The sequence below is a fragment of the Bos taurus genome, chromosome 11 (assembly GCF_002263795.3).
Source record: "Bos taurus isolate L1 Dominette 01449 registration number 42190680 breed Hereford chromosome 11, ARS-UCD2.0, whole genome shotgun sequence".
NCBI lineage: Eukaryota > Metazoa > Chordata > Mammalia > Artiodactyla > Bovidae > Bos > Bos taurus.
In genome coordinates, this window is record NC_037338.1 from 3,847,445 (window position 1) to 3,869,067 (window position 21,623).

The following is a 21,623-nucleotide window of genomic DNA, read 5'->3' on the forward strand; positions in this document are numbered from 1 at the left end:
TCCACAGGGTCACAAAGAGTCAGACGCGACTGAAGCAACTTAGCACGCAAAAATGGATTTACAGTGTTCAGGTGCACAGCATAGTGATTCAGTTACACATTTACATATATCATTTACACAGAAAATATTCAACATATGAACTTCCTAAGTAATGTTTTTATTAAAAAATTATTAATACTTGTTTCATAAAGGTATGTCCATATTTGGACTGGGATAGGGAGTGTGTGCTACAAAAATAGTACTATTTAATATTTAGTTAGGATGTGGATTCAGGGATGAAAAATACTGTGGAACTCGAAACATTTTAACTTATGAGATATCTGAGCTCACTTGATGAGCTCATTTAATTAGAACAATAATTAGTAAATGAAAAGACTGGCGTCATTAAAACCCTCTCACCCAGCAATTTTATGCTGAAGAAATACTCCTGCATGTGCAGAAAGCATATTGAGACTGCAGCAAAAATTGCAAATGATTTTAGTAGCAATGATTAGTGGACTAATTAAATTAGGACATGCTAATATAAGGGAATATTAGGCAGCCAATTAAAAGAATGAAGGAAGAATAAAGAGAATGAAGTTGTAGATAATGCAGTTGTGAGTTACTTCCATTTCTAAGCATACACTGGAGAGAAACTCTAGTACACGTGCATAAGTTTTTAGACCAGCAAAAAGATGAAGACAAACTTGATGACCAAAGAGAAGAACAGATAGTAATGTAATCATATCTGGAGGTCTACCCAACAGTGAAAATGAATGATCCATAGATATACAGATCCACATGGTTGAATCTCACAATGGTGAGAGACAAAAAATTGTAGATTACAGAATGACAATCATTTATACTTTAAAATAAACAAAATAAGACTATGCATTATTCAGGGGTATATTACATGTGTATTAAAAGCACAGATGGAAACAGTAACCACAAAATTTAGGATAGTAGTTACCTTTTTTTTCCTTTTAACTTTCTGGTTGTACCCTGCAATATATGGATCTTAGTTCCCTGGCCAGGGAACGAACCTGTTCCCACTGCACTGGAAGGCGGAGTTTTAACCACTGGATGGCCAGGAAAGTCCCAAGAGGATTCTTATTGCCTATCTCTTTCTTTGGTTCCCTCTGCCATGGGCTACTGTATGGGCTACAGTTTAGCTTGAATGAGGCTACCAGTTTCCTCCCAGTTGTTTATCATAAATCTCCAGCATATTCCACAGCACCCTTGGGCGTGGACTTCCCCAAGCTCGTTCCAAGTCAGTCCCCTTAGGGCGAGCTACGGAGCTCCGTGTTCTGATGGGCTGCCTCTCCCCTGAAGCACCCCTCTGCACCACTGCTCAGGATCCATGGCAAGGACAGCAGCTGGGGGAAAGGGACACTCCTGCTGTTCAAGGTGGTAGCGGTAGCCCTTCATGTCCTGCTGACTTCTCCCAGCATGAGGGGACCAGTGGGCAGGGAGAGGCATGGGGGACCAAGAATTCATGCTCTGCCAGGCCTGCAGCGAAACTTTGCCCTAGGAATGGAGGTGGGGTGGAGGAAGGGAGCCTCAGGTCTCCAAGGGTCTGGATAGAGCTGCTGCAACATGGAGCTGGGGTTGGGCGTGGGGAGATGCCAGGTGCTGGTGGCCTGCCTTTCCTAGTGAGATGCCTTCGCCCTGGAGCAGGAACTGGCAGGGGGCAGACTCAGCAATCATGGCTGGACAAGCAGAGAGGAGCTTCTGTGTCACTGAGCTTGGCCAGAGTAGGCAATGGTCAGAGCTCCAATGCCATAAACAATTTTTTTTTTAAATTTTTTGATGTGGACCATTTTAAAAATAAAGTCTTTATTGAAATCTCTAACAATACTGCTTCTGTTTTATGTTTCCATTTTTTAGCCAAAAGGCATGTGGAATCTTAGCTTCCTGACCAAGGATCGAACCTGTATTCCCCTGCAATGGAAGGTGATGTCTTAACTGCTGGAACACCAAGGACGTCCCTCTAATGTCACAGACTCTTAATGTTTTTACTGAAATTCAGATGTTATAAGTAAATGGTTCCCCATATGCTGCGCTTTTATGAAAAATAACTGTTACCAGTTATGGCAGAGTCACTAGGAGAAGGTCTGTGAAGCCCTTCACACATTATTCCACTAAAGCATGCTTCTTAAGGGAGGAGATTTTTTTATATTCGGTTGAAAAAAAATCAGTTGCTTTTGCTTCTGATGCATGCTTTTGTTCCACAAGTTCCTAGGTCTCATTGCCCAACAGTTCTCTTCTGGTTCTAAATATGTATGAGTTGATGTTTTAGATGGCCATTACCTTCAAATTACTGCAGAGACATTTAATCATAAATGTCTCTATTTTCTATGCTACTTTCATAACCTAGAACATTCTCAGAAATTAAATAACTGACAGGTAATAGGGTTAATAAATGTCTCACATACGCAGCTAATTTTATGAACATTTCTAAAGTGGGCTAAAATATAATCCGAATATAAAAATAATTAAACTCATCAATCCACTAAAATGACACAGAAATTAGTCAGGGTTATTGCACAAGCCTTGAAGCAAAAACTGAGTGACATTCACTGAACATAAAGCTGCTGGAGGGCTTCCCTGGTGGCTCAGTGGTAAAGAATCCACCTGTCAGTGCAGGAGAGGCTGGTTTGATCCGTGGTCCAGGAAGATCCCACGTGCCCCAGAGCAACTAAGCCCGTGTGCCACAACCACTGAGCCTGTGCGTTCGAGCCCGGTAACTGCAACTACCGAGCCCGCGCACCCTGGAGCCCGTGTTCCACAAGAGAAGCCCGCATACTGCAGCTGGAGAGCAGCCCCCACTCGCTACAGCTAGAGAAAAGCCCACACAGCAGCAAAGACCCAGATAGCCAAAAATAAATTAAAAAAAAGTATTTTAACAAAACAAAACTGCTGGAGAGAGTTAGAAGAATGTATCTGTTCTGTATACCTACAATAGTAATTGACCAATATAGTCTCTTCTTGCATACCACTAGGAAAAGCATTAAGTAAAAGAAAATACCTAATCATTCACTGAGTTGATGTCTATCAAGGGACGGGCTCTATTATTATACACCTGGTAGCTCAGGCGATAAAGAATCTGCCTGCAATGCAGGAGACCTGGGTTCAATCTCTGGGTGGGGAAGATCCACTGGAGAGGAAATGGCTACCCACGCCAGTATTCTTGCCTAGGAGATCTCATGGACAGAAAAGCCTGGCAGGCTACAGTCCATGGGGTCGCAAGAGTTGCACACAACTTAGCAACTGAACAACAACTATACAGCTGACTGTGCTAGGCACCTAGGCTAACTTTGTTGGACTTAATGAACAAACTGGACTTACGAACGCACTCTCAGAACGGAACTCATGCACATGTAGGGGACTTAATGCAGATATCTTATGCTAACGGACACCAAAGGGGTGTGGGATTTCAGGGTGTCTCCTCAGGTTAGACCAGGCAGGTAGATGAACATTAACGGCACAAACCATGGTGATCAATAAAGAAATGTCCCTATTACAGATGCCCAGGGTAGATGGCCACATGGCCTCCAGGAAACTTTTCAATGGGTATCTCAGTAGAGCCTTAAAGCTCAGGAGGAAGGCAGGGCTAAAGACATGGATTCTGGCCCTCGGGTATTGGTGAGGCCACGAGAGGAGCCTGCTAAGGGCATCCAGTATGAGACTGCAGAAGGCGGCTGAAGATGGATTATCTGCCAGTGACAACAATGAAACAGCAGAGAGAGAGAAAGAGGAACCAGGAAATGAACCACTGCTCTGAGATCCTAGTTGGGTCAAGATAATAATAAAAGAATGTACTAGAACATGAGAACAATAAAAGAGTACACTGGCATATATAATCCTAAAGCTGCTCAACGTCTGAAAAGAAGGTAAAATTACTTCAGAACTAGGTTCAGAAAAGGAAAGGACGTTTTCCTAGTGGAAAGTGAGTCTTACCTATTCTGAAATAGCCATCTTCTAATCGTTTGTCTTTGGTTTCTTTGCTGATGTCCAAACCTTCACTCTAAAACAGAACAAAGACATGAATAATTACTTCTATTTAAAATAAATCTAAGTCATTAATCCATTTTATAAACATAAAGTGACACCTGCAGCACAGCTACCTCTGAAGAGAAAATGCCACTTCAGTCTTGAACCTCAAAAGGCTTATTAATGTTAAGTGTTCTTTTCTTAAACCATCATCTGACTCTGTATATAATATACTGTTGGCTAGGAATTTTAAATTTTAATTATTTCCCAATTTAGATCAATTTAATAGAATGCAGTTTTCTATTAAAAACAGACAGAAGTAAAGAACTGCGTGTTAACTAGAAAGATATTAAGCATCCCCTGTGAAAGTCACTCAGTCGTGTCCGACTCTGTGACCCCATGGACTGGGAGCCCGCCAGGCTTCTCTGTTCATGGGATTCTCCAGGCAGGACTACTGGAGTGGATTGCCATCTCCTTCTCCAAAGCATTCCTAGAAGACCAATAATTTTCGGTATTATTCAACAGGCATTGAAACTACATGGTATTTGGGGATTCAAAATACAAACAGCAAGTAAGCATTAACATCAAATAACGATTCATTTATTTTCCCAGTACAAATGTCCAAGTCATCTTCCAATAGGCAACAAAATAAAGGCTCTTTCTATGAATAAGGCAAACAGGACAATATACTAAGTATTTCACAGTTCCAAAAAGAGTCAGGATGACTCACCACCAAGGTCCTGCAATCACAAGAATTTTCTTTCATAAGCAAGAAGAGCCTCAAATCAAGTCTATTAGTATTCGTTCTCAAAGGAAACTGAGGGGGAAACATAGTCTTACCTTCAAAGGCAGAACTTCCACCGTTGTGTTGAGCAGAATATCCCCTGGATGATCCTGGTTGCCACTATGGAACAAATAACTGGAAAGACAAATAAAAATAAGAATATGAATCAGACTTGACAAAGATTCGGGAAGATGGCCTTTACCTTAGCATAAGGTCGACACTAGAGTTTGTAACTACACATCGTGTGTTCTGAATAGCTCATGGATGTTAAAAAGCTAAGCGGATACGTCAACTCCTCTGTCAGAGGGGCATGCTTGCTGCTAACATAATAATGCACTTAACAGACCAAAAGAAAAAAAAATGATGACAGTTTTTTGTTGCTGTTTACACTGCTTTAAATATATAAACTTCTTGATGGAAAATGACAATTGTAGCCACTATAGAACACTACTGTATCTTTTTTTTCTATATTTATTTGTTATTTATTTGGCTGCATTGGGCCTTAGCTGCAGCTCCACTTCACTGCGGCATGCGGCCTCAGTAGCTGTGGTACGCAGGCTTAGCTGCTCCCCACGGCACGTGGGATCTTAGTTCCCTGACCAGGGTTCAAACCTGTGCCCCCTGCCTTGCAAGACGAACTCTTAAACCACTGGACCACCAGGGAAGTCCCATTACTGGATCTTGTATCAGACAAAATGTTCACTAGAACAGCAAGGGGTTGTGGCAAGTTCAGAGACTAGTTTTAGCCAATATAAATAATTTTGGTATGAACAGATAAAGTGAATTAACCAATTCCAAATATCAGAATCACTCCATTTGTCAACATTAACAAATCTTTGGATATCATGACTGATTACATGATATTGTTGTTCAATTGCTAAGACCTGTTTACAACCCCATGGACTGCAGCACGGCAGGTTTCCCTGCCCTTCAGTATCTCCTGGAGTTTGTTCAAACTCATGTCTGTTGTGTTGATGATACCATCCAACCACTTCAAATACTCTCTGGGTATAATGTTCTAGTGTTTTGATACTTTGAAAACTAGTGTGTAGGTCCAAAGTGTGTGAGAGAGGGTCGAAGCTGGATAGGGTGCAAAGCATACCTAAGCCTAAACCTAAAACTTGAGTTGAGTGAAGTTCAGTGGTTAAAAGCTCATGCTAAGGAGCCAGAGGCTCCTCTTGGATCTCTCATTTCCTAGAATTCTCATCTTGTGCAAGTTTTGTTAAGCTTTCTGAGCCCGTGTTTCCTCAATACAATCAGCTATTTCCATCTATGTCACACAGTTATAGCAGAAAGTTCCTGAGAATTAACTAAAACTACCTTCTATGTTAAAAATAGTGAGTAACAGTCACAGAATAGTTACGATACCATTACAGTATGGTATTTGTGGGCGAGAATTTGGTTTCCAAATGTCACACAGACCAGGGAACCCTAAGAAGAAGCTGCTTCTAAGCTAAATATACCGAAACTAACTCCCAGAGTTTCCAGATGAGATACATTTTTTTAAAGGCATCTTTGACTCAGAATGTCATATAACCACAGGCCACTCAATAACTCAGCTATAGATGCCAATGGGACGGGGAAGCCACTTTTTAGAAGAGAGCCCATGGATAAAACCTGGAGTTAAGACAGACTGATTCAGAGGTGTTCACTATGTAATTATTTATAGTGAAAACCTCCATAGCACCTAAAAAGTTTAACACTGGAAGATGTACACAATGGTAGAACCATGCAATGAGATACTGTGCAGTCATCAAAATACTCGACTGGCCCAAAAGTTTGTTTGGGTTCTCCTGTAAGATGCTATGAGAAAACCTGAATAGACGTTTGGACCAACTCAATACTTGTGAGTCACAACAGAGTATAATGGAAAATGTAAGATACAAAACTACACGTAGACCATGGTCTTAAGGTCGAAAACACACAGAATTACCAAGAAAAAAAGGTGCCAATATGGTCATAATGGTTTCGTTGGGGTTATGATCTTTTCCTCAGTATTTTTTAAGATTTTTTTTATGTGAATCATTTTTAGTCTTTATTGAGTTTGTTACAACATTGCCTCTGTTTTATGTTTTTGGTCATAGGGCTTGTGGGATCTTAGCTTCCTGATCAGGGATCCAACCCACATCCCCTGCATTACAAAGCAAAATCTTAACCACTAGGCCACCAGGGAAGTCCCTTTCCTCATTTTCACACTTTAAAATTTTTGTATAATGCACACATATGTTATAGAAAGAATATTTTTAACACTTCATTTCTGTATTAATAAATTTGCTACTTCCCCTCTCAGCAAGCAAAAATCAAGTAATCCCTTTTTTCTGTCCTAGGAAGGTCAAGAAAATTCTTATATACTGTTATTTTAGAAGACTTGTGTTTCACTAGAAAAGTGCCTGCAATAGAGTCATCATAAATATTACTTCACAGAGGTTTACTGTAAATATATTTGTTGTTACTAAGTTTGATCTCCAATATATGATCTCTTTAGCAGATTCTTTGATGGAACTGTTTTTATGCGCTAAAAATAAACCCATAAATTGGTTTCCAGCTATTCTTGTTGAAGTGAAAACTGTTGTTTCTAATTCTAGGATGACTCATGAAAATGTGGTGAACAATACCTCTCAGGGCAGAGTTCCACTATACAGTATAAAATGAACATTAAATAACAATAAAACCAATATTAAATACTCATATAAGTGAAAAATATTACTCATAAGTTTAATATGTTTTGCCAGTGATCTTCCCATTGCTTATAACATTTTTATGCTTAAATTCCTCTTTAGAATCAGCATAGAGTAAGAAAAGAAAACTAATAGCATTACATGTGGCTATGCACTGTTACTGACCACCTTAAAAAGAACGATTAAGGTGGCCAAATACTTGACAAATTCTAAAAATCAAATGGCCTTCACAGGAAAACACATAACACCATATGCCACAGGCTCGGAAATTATATTCTATTCTGGGGATTTTATGTAAGTATGCCACAGACAGTCTAGAGAACATACCCAAAACAGGGGAAAGATTGAAGGAATTGTGACCATTAGGTGAAAAATGGGAAAGAAAAAGCCCCAAGGTTTTCAAAGTGAACACAAACGCCAAATCACAGAAAAGGGTTGTAAGACACACGTGCCCCAACGCTCACTGCGGCACAATTTACAACAGGTAGGACGTGGTAGCAACCTAGACGTCCACCAACAGATGAATGGATAAGGAAGCTGTGGTACATATACACGATGGAGTATTACTCAGCCATAAAAAGGAACACATTTGAGTCAGTTCTAATGAGGCAGAGCCTGTTATATACAGTGAAATAAGTCAGAAAGTAAAAGACAAATATCGTGTATTAATACATACATATGAATCTAAAATGATAGTACCGACAATCCTACTCGCAAGCCAGCAAAGGAGACACAGACATTTTGGACACGGTGGGGGAAGGAAAGAGTGGGATGAAATGAGAGAAACAGCACTGAAACATATACATTACCATGTGTAAAGCAAACAGCCAGTGGGGGTTCAGTGTATGATGCAGGGAGCCCAAAGCCAGTGCTCTGCGACAGCCTCGAGGGGTGGGGTGGGGAGAGGGGCGTTCAAGAGGGAGGGGACATGTATATACCTAATGCTCATTCATGCTGACGTATGGCAAAAACTATTACCATATTGTAAAGTAATTATCTTCTAATTTTACAAAAAGAAAAAGAAAAGGGTTGTAAATTCCTCCATGGCATATACTAAAAGTCATCCAGCACTTGCAAAATCACTACCTAGGAACAGTCATACTCTGATAAATTTTATCATTTCAGCCAATTGCTTGGCCGTCCACCAGCTCACAGTCAAATCTTAAGGGATATTCTAAGGTAAGGGCAGGAGAACTAATTGGAGATTCTGAGGAAGAGTTCCACATAAAAGTATTAGAAACCTCTACTAGGGACTTTCCTGGTGGTACACAATTAAGACTGCATGCTCCCTACAATTCTACAGGCCACAGCTAAAAGATACTACATGTTACAACTAAGACCCGGGGTGACCAAGTAAGTTAATAAATAAAAACAAGTATATTTAAAAAATCCATACTAAATATACTTTCAGAAATACCAATAGAATTTATCTAACATACTAAATGCCGGTGTTCTATCCGGAAGCAACCCACCCATGATATTACTGAGTTGTAGGAAATGTATTTTATGTGCGTGCCTGAGTGCTCAGTCACTTAGTCATGTTCTCCTCTCTGCAAACCCACGGACTGCAGCCAGCCAGGCTCCTCTGGCCATGGAATTCTCCAGGCAAGAATACTGGAGTGGGTTGCATTTCCTTCTACAGGTGATCTTCCTGACCCAGGGATCAAATCTACATCTTTTACATCTCCCGCCTTGGCAGGAGAATTACTAACTTCGCCACCTGGGAAACCCCACATATTTTATAATCTAACATTTAGGACTCATTGATTCCTTATATGTGTTACCTATAAAAAAAAAATTCTACCATAAATCACATTGTGAAGAAAAGGTCTAAATTGTAAGACCAAATTTTATTTCAATAAGGACCTACCTTTCCACATTGACTGGCTTGTCGAATTTAAATAGGATGTAGTCTCCAGCTACTGGGGTTATAGCCCAGAAGAAGTCCTCACCCATGTAAGTTTTCTCCAGTGTATGACCTTGGTAGACCTTCAAAGAAGTAGATACCTCTGCAGGGGGGTTTACATGGATTTTGAGCAGTAATGGTTTCATGTAATCTTTATCCTAGGAGGAAAGACATATATGCTATTAAACAACATACAGCTTATTTTTTTATTTGTTCAGACTAGCTTCTTTTTATTTAACTTTTATTGGAGAACAGTTGATTTACAATGTTGTGTTAGTTTCAGGTGTACAGCAAAGGAAATCACTTATCAGGTCAGATCAGTCGCTCAGTCGTGTCCGACTCTTTGCGACCCCATGAATCACAGCACGCCAGGCCTCCCTGTCCATCACCAACTCCCGGAGTTCACCCAGACTCAGGTCCATCGAGTCAGTGATGCCATCCAGCCGTCTCATCCTCTGTCGTCCCCTTCTCCTCCTGCCCCCAATCCCTCCCAGCATCAGAGTCTTTTCCAATGAGTCAACTCTTCGCATGAGGTGGCCAAAGTACTGGAGTTTCAGCTTTAGCATCATTCCTTCCAAAGAAATCCCAGGGCTGATCTCCTTCGGAATGGACTGGTTGGATCTCCTTGCAGTCCAAGGGACTCTCAAGAGTCTTCTCCAGCACCACAGTTCAAAAGCATCAATTCTTCAGCGCTCAGCCTTCTTAACAGTCCAACTCTCACATCCATACATGACCACAGGAAAAACCATAGCCTTGACTAGACGAACCTTTGTTGGCAAAGTAATGTCACTTATGCATATACATATATCCACTTCTTTTTAGATTCTTTTTCTATCTAAGCCATTATAGAATATTGGATAGAGCTCCCGATGCCATATAGTAGGTCCTTATTAGTTATCTGCTTTGTTGTTGTTTTTTTTAATTGGAGTATAACTGCTTTACAATGTGTGTTAGTTTCTGCTGTACAAAAGAATCAGCTGTAACACACGGCTTATTTATATTTAAGAAGAACAATGATTATACATTAAATAGCAAATTGTCTGTGCATGAGAAAAATAAAATTAAATCACTCACCGTGAGTTTCTGAATTTTTCCTGTGAGTGAAGAATGCAGACCAACGTGTTGGAAAAGGGACGGTCTGAAACGAATTCGCAGATTTGCCTTCTGTCGATCACAGTGTTTCTAAATATTAAAGAGGAATGTTAGCGTTACATTAGAAAGTGACATCTTCTCCTCCTCTGAAAGCTGAGACATCCTTTAGAAAAGTAAATATTAAAAAGAAAATCCAATTGCATCTCATAATTCCAAGTCATGTGTTTTTTTTTTTAGGGTCCTTTTGGAGAAGTTAATAGATTTTCTACCAACTTAATAAATAGACATGAAAGAGAAATTTAACATAAGCACTTCTAAGGGAAGAGATAAGGATTTAATTTCAACCACCTTTTACAAAGTGTCAATATCAATTTGGCTTTTAATATTAAAATGCACCAACCCCAGAGGCTTGGTTCAAATACACAAAATAGCTACACAAAATAATACAATGAAGAATCTGAAGATAAGGCCAATTTTGTTGCATCAAAGCAATGTGAAAACGGGAGGCAGTAAGTAGACTACAAGTAAGGAAACAGAGTCAAAACAGACAAATCCATCTCGACACAGCTGAGGGACATCTGAATTTCAGCTTCAAGTGTCCCGTGGCCCAGTCTTCCTTCAGATTACAAGCTGCTGTCATGGTGATCACACCTGGCGGACCCACAGCGCTGGCTGGGCTCCCGTGTGTTCACTAGTTCGGTTATGTCCTGAAGAGTTTCATAAACTCTTTCCGTTTTCAGTGACTTTTATAACTTTTGGGTCAAGAACATAATGAAGAAGACAAATGTATAAGGCATTTTGTTTTGAAAAACCTCTGATAATTTTCCGGGTGTTAAAATGACTAATTTTTCTCAAGACCTTTACTTTATTAGCATTATTGCTAATGGGAGAATAGAAGTGAAATTTTATATATACAAACATTTTGTAAGATAAAATTTTATAAATTTTTACTTACATATTTTAATTTTATAAATTATTATTAAATTTTATATATTTAATAAAAATAAATTTTATTGATTAAAATTAATAAAATTTTATTTTAAAATTATAAAAATAAATTTACACAAACATTAAACATTTTTTTTTACACAAACACAACAGTCACGAGGAAGGAGAGGAAAGGGAAGGGAGGGAGGCGAGGCCAGGGGAGGAGCGGGGAGAGGAGGGATGGTGGGGTCGGGCAGAGGGAGCAGGGTCTGAGGCCAACCCCATCACTCAACACACAGGCAAACAGGTAACACATTTGAGCCTGAAGAGTCAGAGCAGGTCCATAAACCTTTGGAAGAATGTGTGAATTATTTTTATCTCTTTTTTATGGTAACACTAGTTTATAATACAAGTTCCATGTGTAAACATTATATTTCCACTACTTCACCTCCCCTTACCCCCTGCCCTTGCCCCTCTGGTAACAACTACTCTCTTTTCTGTATCAACAACTGCTTTTATTTGGTACCATTGGTGGGAATGTAAATTGGTGCACCAACTATGGAAACAGTATGGAGAGTGCTCAAAAAATTAACAAGAGAAGTTCCATGTGACCCAGCTATCCCATTTCTGGGTATTTATCCAAAGAACACAAAAACACTCATCGGCAAAAGCAGAGGCAGCCCTATGCTCATCACAACGTTACTTACAATAGGCGTGATACGGAAGTAACCCGAGTACCCATCAGTGGATGAATGGATAAAGATGTGCTGTGCGTACACACAGACAAATGGAATACTACTCAGACATATAAACGATGAAATCTCTTTGTTTGCAACAAGGATGGCCCTTGAGCGTATTACGCTCAGTGAAATAAGCGTACGCTTGGAAGAGTCTCCTAGACCACCCTCAAAGGGACTGATTCTGGAGCAAGCAAGTGCATGGCAACAGTTTCCTTGACATCCTAGTGGAAGCAACTGACATGCTATGGGCCACAGAAAGAAGAGTCAGAGAATGGGTCCTCATGGTTTTAATTTTTATTTTCAGAGACTTATACCTCACAAGCTCATTTTAGAACCTAACCATATATTAGATAAAACTGCATGGAAGCAGTTAAATGCAAGTATGTTGTATGAATGTGAAGATGACATTAATAGTTCTGTGTCCTACAGTAAAAATTCCTGTAAATCCACAAGGAAAATACAGGTAAGGGCTTACATCATAAAAATGAGTTGATTGAATCAATTTCTATGTTCAGTCATTGTTGGAAAGTAGGCACTCTGCTATTTTGCTACATTCTATGAGTTGCTCTAAGAAAGCTGGTTTTTTTTTTTTTTTTAAGAGAGAGAATGCAACAATAGCTTACAAACATTGTTTGTTTTCAGCTACCTATTTAACTGTTCCTTTACAAAATCTGGTTCCCTAGGGTCATCACTTTCACTAAATACATAAAATAAGCCTGTTCCATTCTCCTAAGAGATAAGACTTACTGCATCTTTTTCCGGGTTGCAGACTTTGACCCACAGAATATGGTCCAAGAGCCAGTCGATGGGCTTCTCCTTATAGAACATAAATATGAATTCCACAATCAGAGTGAGGTCGGGTGCTTGAAACATTTTACCTGAAAAGATACTCCCAGTCAGTAACTATAAAAGAAGCCAACCATCAAAATGACTTCAGTGAGTGAAGTCCATGCAACAAATACACTGACGCTTGTGCTTTCAACTATAAATCATTATGAATAACTGTCCCATCTCTCTTGTCAAAAACAAATTTGCTCTAGCTAAGTTTAGTTGTCACCTGATATAAAGGGAACTCAATTTTCTCTCCTACAGAGTCTATCATACCACCACCAGCCCAAAGGATTCAAGGAGATTGGAGATGTTTCCTTCATGTCTCATTAAACTGCTTCTCATAAAAAAGGAACTTAAGTTTAAACAAAATTTTAACTAAATCAATAAAAGCAAAACATAAGGACTCCTAATTCTGTCTTCACTGAAGCCTTCACAAATATTTTTTGAGTTCTGAGTCTTGAGTTTTGACATAAATGATCAACAAGGTCAAAGCCTCAGCCTCTAATATTTACAGATTTAAAGCATTATAGGAAGTGAAATATTATTCTCTGGGGTGTTTTCTAAAAACCCATAAATTTCCTTCAATCTTCAACTTTAAACATATTCTCTTTAGTTGGATGATTTAGGAATTTTAATGGAAAAAAAACAAACTTTTAAAATAAGCACCCTGACTAGCCCATGAAAGCACCCATGAATACAAATTAATGACTGAACAAGAACTTCAGGTACTACACTGAATACCAGAAATTCCTATTAAAAAGCCATTAATGCAGCATTCTTTTTTAAAAGGACCTCAATCTTGCAAAAGCTCTGGGCTTTAAAACAGGGACTAGAGGCGTCAGAGAAGGAACCAGATGTACTCCCAAGGACCACGGCTGGTTCTGTCAGCATGGAAAGTCAGCAAGGCTGCCTTGCAGAACACTCCAGAGTAAATACTACCATGTGAGACCTCTCCAAATACTACTCTGAGCTGACTTCAACATTTTCTACATGGAAGTCTACCTAACTTATTAGGTAGTTATCATAACTACTTAAGTTATTAGTAAATTTCTTTAAAAGCAATCCCTTTCCAGAGAAAAAAAGAGACAACCTTTTTAAGGTGATAAAACAGTCCAAGATTTTAAGAGTCACAGTTATTTCTGAAAAGTAAATGAATCCGTCACTTTTCTTACCAATGAATCCCAGCTGGGAGAACTCAAGTATCATCCATTCCTCAGAAGAAAGTTGAAGTGCAAAATTCTTTATGGTGTTAAAGTAATTCTGTTTGACAATAATATCATCTTCAAGCTAAAGAAAGTTGAATAATCATATTAATGAATCAGAAAGAGAAGGGAAGATTTAGATGGGACACTCTTTGGAAAAACTCAAGTACACTTTTATAATGACAATCAAGAAAACAATGGTCAAAAATGATGAAAATAAAAATAAATTTTAGGACTTCCCTGGTGGTCCAGTGGTTAAGACTCTGAGTTTCCAATTCAGGGGGCCCAGGCTATATCCCTGGTCAAGGAAGATCCCACATGCCTCGTAATGTGGCCCCCAAAAATAATAATAATTTTTAAAAAATAATAAAAGGAAAAGCTAAAAAATAAAAATAAATTTTATTAAAGGGGAATGTAGAAAATAAAATGGCAGATGCACACAGCAAATCAATAAAACCACTCCCTCACTATGAGAAATTACAAAACAGTCCATGAATTACTCATCTTGGCCCTTTTATGGCTTCCAATAGGATTTCACACTAACCTGTTTTCTTTTCAAAGGAAAAGAATTTTACAGGCCTTTAAAAAATTTGTTTTTCCTTTTTACATAATACATGTAACAAGTCATTAAAAAAAACCAAAACACCTAGTTTTCCTTCTTTATCCTCCACCCTTCTAGTGGAGGCGACTAAAGTTCAAGGTTGGGTGTGCACCCACTGGACACCTTTAGAATCTACATACAACATGGGGAGTCAAGACAGGTAAACCTACCTTAAGGTTCCCACCACTTCAGACTTATATTAAACTGGACTTTTTCCTCCTAATATATCATGAATATCTTTCCAGGTTAATAAGTATATATTTAAAGCAGTCTCTTCAATAGGTTTATACTATCCCCAGGGATGCATGGACAAATCATCTGTTTGTTCACAGGCAGACACCCAGACTGTTTCTCATTCTTTGTCAATGCAAACAGTGCTTACGTTTCACATCAGTGCTATTCATTTCTGTAGGACTGGCTCCTAAAAGTTCTCTTTTTATATTTTAAAAGATATCCTCGAAATAATGAAATAGCTGTAGCAACTCAGTGTAGCCGTTAACCCATGTGCTCTGCCATCACCGTGTGTGTTACGGGCAAGTTCAACAGGGAGTGGACAGAGATCGAGGCTTCTGAGTGTCTGCAAAGACTTCTTCCCCCAAATGTTCAGAGAATTTTAAAGTCACAAGATGATTTCTTTTTTACCTATGCATACATTCTTTTAAAAATATTCTTTACCACTGATGATTTTAATTATCCCAGGAAAACTCTTCCTTTTTCTAATGACACATTATCATTTTCAGTTATCTGCTAAGTAATTTTTACTTATTTCAGTATTTGGGTTTTTCACAGATTTGAGCCCTATAAGCTTTCTTCCTGTCTGTGAAGAAACAGTAGCCGTATTTGGAAAGGCATGATTTTGACTGGGGCTTCCCAGGTGGCACAGTGGTAAAGAACCTGCCTGCCAATGCAGGAGATGTAAGAGATGTGGGTTCCATCTCTGGGTCACGAAGATCCCTGGAGGAGGGCATGGCAATTGACTCCAGTATTCATGCCTGGAGAATCCCACGAACAGAGGAGCCTGGACATGACTGAAGTGACTCGGCACGCACGCATACAATTCTGACTCACCAGTATCTACAGGGCTTTGATTATGTTCCAGACACAATCCTAAAGCCTGGGAACTCATCAGTAAACAAAAACACAAGTTTTATACACTCAGAGCTTGTAGAGAAGCCTGGGGGAAAACCAGAGCACAGAGTTCCCACTAGCACTTAACCTTGCTCTCCCAGAGATGCCCACGCTCACACCAAATGCTGACTGTGGATGCCCAAAGAAAAGATGACCCCAGATACCAGGCAATCCCACGTTTTCCCAACAAGCAGATTAGAAAACAAGCTTGGTACTGACTGACATATACAGAAGTGTAGATGAAACAATTCAATGCCTATTTAAATTTAGTACACTAAACTTGGCTATCACAAAAAAATTCACTTTTATATTAAATTAGAAATATTGCTTTGTTCCACTCTCAGCAAACAACTGTGCTTTCTAAAAAGACTTTTCAAGATAATTGTATATCATATACAGCTATGAAAAAACAATAGAGAGACCCCAAACAGTCCCAAAATACATCTTCTGATAAAACTACAGCATGATATCACCATCAGTAACTTGACTGACACAACTCATCCAGCTTATTCAAATCTCACCAGTTTTACACAGACTTAGTTGTGTGTGGGTGTGGTTTGTGTGTCTCTGTGTTTAGTTCCATGCAATCTGAACATGCGTGTGTCTGTTTGCCCGAGCACCACTAGAGCTCAGGACAGTTCCATCACAGGGATTCTCACGCTGCTCTTTATATTCACAGCCGCCACCCCCTCCTTTCCCCTCTTCCAAGCCTCTGGAAACCAAGAGTCTGTTCTCCATCTCCATAATTTTGTCATTTCAAGAAAGCTATATAAGGACTTCTCTGGTGGTTCAGTGACTACGACTCTGCCTTCCAATGCAGGGGGTGTGGGTTTGATCCCTGCTTGAGGAACTAAGATCCCACATCCCACAGGGCGCAGCCAAACGTATTTTTTCAAATAAATAAATTTTTTTATAAAGACTGGGTTCTTATTACTTTACTTCTTTCTGGCTGTGCTGGGTCTTCGCTGCTGTGCAAGCTTTTCTCCAGTTGTGGGACTCCTCTCTATTGTGGTGCACGGGTCTCTCACTGCAGTGGCTTCTCTTGTGGCAGAGCACGGGCTTCAGGAGTTGCGGCACACTGGCTCAGGAGCAGCGGCTAACCGGCTCTAGAGCGCAGGCTCAGCAGTTGCGGCGCGCAGGCTTAGTCGCTCTGCAGCAGGTGGGATCCTCCCAGATCAGGGATCTAACTTGTGTATCCTGCACTGGCAGGCAGATTCTTTACCACCGAGCCACCGGGGAAGTCCCAAAACTGGGTTTTTTAATGAGCTTAATTCCCCTGAGATCCAAAAAGCCGTGCATCACAGTTCCTCTCTTTTCATTATTTGACAGTCCATAGTATGGAGGCACCAGTTTGTTTAACCAGTCACCTGCCAAAGAACATATGGGCTGTTTCCAGGTTTTGCTATTATGAATGAGGCTGCTATGAACCTTCATGTATAGGTCTTTCAGTGAACATACGTGCTTCTCTGACATCAATGTTTCATCACAGCAAGACCCGCTCTAGGAAAATCTAACATATACCTCATTAGTGATCACTAGTTTATACAGGGAAGTGAAAATACAAGGTTGTTCACTATGCTTTTGCACTAGGTACCTGCAGAGTCTGAAAGAAGTGGAATATTACATTTTTGTTCCAATTTTTAAAATGTACAAGGAGAAACCAAAAACTCATGGTGGTTGCCCATGGGGAAGGGAGGAGACATGGGAAGACAACAGGGATAAAAAGGAGACCTCTGTAAACATATCTTGTTTTATATAAGTTTTGATTTGGGAATATTATACTTTTTACAACTAAAAAAGAAAAAAAATGCTAATCACTGAATACAAATGGAAATAAATGAACCTACTTTCATATCAGGTTGTTATTAATGTGGTCACATAATATGAAGAATTGTATCAACTGACTTTCAAATATGGAATTTTGACTATATACCCATATCAGGATATACTCTTCGGGAGGGAAACAAGAATAAAATATTTTTAATTGCATTTAGTAGTTTAATTGATACTGTTATTTTGAAACTGTTCTAGGTATTATTGTTGTTGTTTAGTCAGTAAGTTGTATCCAACCCTGTGAGCCCTTGGACTGTAGCCCACCAGGCTCCTCTGTCCATGGGCTTTTCCAGGCAAGAATACTGGAGTGGGTTGCCATTTCCCTCTCCAGGAGATCTTCATGACCCAGGGATTGAACCCATGTCTCCTGCATTGCAGGCAGGTTCTTTACCACAGAGCCACCAGAAGAGCCCATTCTAGGTCTACTATAGAATAAAAGAATTATGTTATTTAGATAATTTTACTAAAACCAAGGCTTTGAATGTAAGAGAAAAGAAGATACATAAAATTCAAAAAAGTTAAATAGAAATATTATAATCTTACACTTGAATTGGGATTATCATGTATATACATGTGATTTTTTGTCCTCTGAGAAATAAGATGTTCCTTTCCTTACTAAAATACGTAGAAGCAAAGACAGTAGCCATGAGCATCTCCAGTGCACAATGTGGTTCTAAATACTGTATACCGCTAAAACAAACAGGACTCCTTAAAGAAATGGCTGGTTCTACATCCGGGACAGGAAATGCGCAAGACGTGCCAGTCAATAAGGAAGTGATCCGGGTGATTACCAGGCTTACATGAAAAGAATACAAGAGCCCATTTGAAGAAATTCTCACTGGCTTAGGATGGGCCAGTACAAGCGTCAGTATCAATAATGATCGCAGAGACTTCCCTGGTGGTCCAGTGGCTAAGACCTCGTGATCTCAATGCAGGGGGCTCAGGTCTGACCTCTGGTCAGGAAACTGGATCCTGCATGCCCACAACTAAAAGTTGTCATGTGCCACAGCTAAGACCGGTGGAGCCAAATAAATAAATGAATGAACATTTAGAAATAATGATTGAAAGACTGAGGCAAACCAAATCTAGTTGTAAAAATCCATGAGTTCACAACAATACTTTGAAAATGGTCACCACTGCAGACTGCTACGGTGTCAACTTAAAAATTAATAAAGAGAAAGAATCAAGCACTTAATCTTCTTTTCCTTTGTAAACTATTTTTCAACATCGCCAAACAGTTAAGAAGGGAGAGTCCTTTTACAGAAGAGCTCTATTTATAAGAACATTACAATTTATAGAATTAGAAAATTACCAGTTGGCAACCTCTAACAAAAAAAGCAATCTGGGGGAAAATAATTACAGAAGCTCAAACCATGCAAGAAATGGCTTCTGGGTAGCTTTTTAATGAAGGAGAGATGAGACTGACACCCCTACACCCATGGATTAAATCTCAGCATCCCTAAAAGTGGGGCAAGCTGACTCAGCGTGCATCATGGTGTGATACAGGAAGAACGAGGCAGTACCACCCACGAAGTGTCTGTATCACCGAATAGTTTTCCAGAAGACTGTCTTCAAGTCCAAGTCACTTGCAATAGAGCACTTTATGAATCCGGGTTTGCGGCTGTCATGGAAAACTTCGTGACAAGCCACAAGCAAAGCAGTGAGGCAGGTGGCGTTTTCTTTTCCCTTTAGATGTACACCTGTGATGACCACAGAGTAACCACTGAGTCTAAGACAGACCCACTGGACATTCTTAAAATTACCCTATTTGTCCAAAAATTATGCCTCGGAAAAGGTGACTATAGCATGTTAACTTCCCTGGTGGCTCAGAGGTAAAGAATCTGCCTGCCAATGCAGAAGACACAGGTTGGATACCTGGGTCGGGAAGATCCCCTGGAGAAGGAAATGGCAACCCACGCCAGCCTGGAAAATCCATGGACAGAGCAGCCAGTCAGTGGGCTCTAGTCCACAGGGCCACAAGAGAGTCAGACCTGAGTGAGCAACTAAACAACAACTGTACATTAAGTTGCAGCCAAACACACTTTGATCCAGGATGTACAGCACCTTTCTGTTATACAAAGGGTCATAGTAAATGGGTTAATGTGTGGAAAGCATGAAGTGTAAAAAATAATGCCTGACCGGATAAGTGTGCAATAAATGTTAGTTCATAGCAGCTGTTGTTTTAAGATCTCATATAATACTGCAGTATCTCATATACTGACCTTGCTTAAGGGAAATTTTCCTAACCACCCTCTTTCTTAACCCTGTCCTTTCCTCAATTTCTTAAACATGAACTTTTCCTACATTCCCTCCCAAGAGCTTTATTGGTTCCATTAATCATTCCCCTGGAAGAAAACTGAAAACAAATTTCAAAAGTAATACAGCTGCACTTTTTAATGCTGTGTATAAAGTTCTTGACCATAATGTAAATATTTATATACTGGGCCTGAAACAAACAGCAAGGTTCAACCACAATAATATTGTGTGTGTGTGTGTTAGTTGCTCAGTCGTGTCCTACTCTTTGTGACCCTATGGCCCATAGCTCTTCAGGCTCCTCTGTCCACAGGATTTCCCCCAGGCAAGAATACTGGAGGGGGTTGCCATTTCCTTCTCCCGGGGATCTTCCCACCCAGAGACTGAATCCGGGTTATCCGCATTGCAGGCAGATTCTTTACTGTCTGAGCCACCTGGGAAGTCCACAATAATATTGGGGGTATGTTAAAATGCTTCAAAATTATTATTATTATTTTAAAATCAGACTTCTCTGAAGCATTTGGAGGAAACCCACGACCTATATCTAGGGTACCGTGTTTTTATACACACAGCTGTTGTATCCTATAATAGACATGTCATGCCCTATCACCATTTCTATTTTTCATCCTGTGACTCGAGGAAGGGTTCATGCCCACTTGAATACAGCTGGCCCAAGGTACAGCATCATGAGACAAAAGTCTGCCCTCAAGAAGTCCGCCGTTCCACGGGATGCCAGCCCCTTTCCTTCCATCTTTCCTTCCCTCCCCAGTCCCTGCCAGCAGCCGCCCAGCCATTTCCTTCCTAATTCAGGGACTCAGGGCTGCTTCTTGCCACTCTTATCCACACATCCTCCTAGCACCTAATAAACTTTTTATACTGAAAAAAAGAAAAAATAAAACCTGACACACTTCATGTGCTATATATACCTCTCAGGGGTATCTGCATTTTGAACAGGGATAAAGATATCTGACTGAAGAAGTGAAATCCCAGTGCAGAAATTTAAGCTTAAATATTAACTGAAGAACACTTGGAAAAAATAAGAGCTTCCTAGAATTACTTAAGCTGTTGCCCACCTGGCTCACTTAAAACCTGCATCATGATGGACTTACTGTTTCAGCCACGCTACTGAAAGTCGCACCTGTGTGCGTGTGTATGTCTGCATTAGTCACTCAGTCATGTCCGACTCTTTGCGGCCCCATGGACTGTAGCCCGCCAGGCTCTGCTATCCATAGGATTCTACAGCCAAGAACATGACAATAGATGTTGGTTTTATAATCCTGAACTCAAATGTAAATGTATTACTGCACAAAACCACTCTCTGCCTTAAGACCACTAAATCATTAAGAGATAAACCAGGGAGTGCAGCTGCAGAGCCCACGCTCTTAGAGATGTGTCTGACCCTTCTGCTCTGCTACACTACTATCATCTTAAATATTTTAGAGTGCTCATGCTTTTGAAACTCCATTCTAATGAAAACAGACCCTCGATATTATTTTTCTTTAAAAAACTGTGAAAAAAAAACTAAAGGAAAAACTTACCTGGATGTAGTATGTGCCTTTTTCCTGAGCATACATCATTAGAAAACAATAATCTAGGTTTTGCTTTGTTCTCCATCTGAAATAAAAATGTTCAAAAATAAGTTAGGAATCAGACTCAAAGTTAGCAAAAGAAGGTTA

General features: G+C 39.8%; 1 protein-coding gene across 3 annotated transcripts in view; it reads right to left on the minus strand.

Moving 5' to 3' along the window:
- Positions 1-21,623, minus strand: part of MGAT4A (alpha-1,3-mannosyl-glycoprotein 4-beta-N-acetylglucosaminyltransferase A) — a 126,417-nt gene that overhangs the window by 13,217 nt on the left and 91,577 nt on the right. For all 3 annotated transcript variants that reach the window (XM_024998334.2, XM_059891023.1, NM_177520.3), the window contains 7 exon segments: positions 21,486-21,561; positions 14,103-14,217; positions 12,847-12,977; positions 10,415-10,522; positions 9,305-9,498; positions 4,813-4,891; positions 3,940-4,006 (listed from right to left, as the gene is read on the minus strand). In XM_024998334.2, coding sequence (XP_024854102.1) covers positions 3,940-4,006; positions 4,813-4,891; positions 9,305-9,498; positions 10,415-10,522; positions 12,847-12,977; positions 14,103-14,217; positions 21,486-21,561 — 770 coding nt within the window.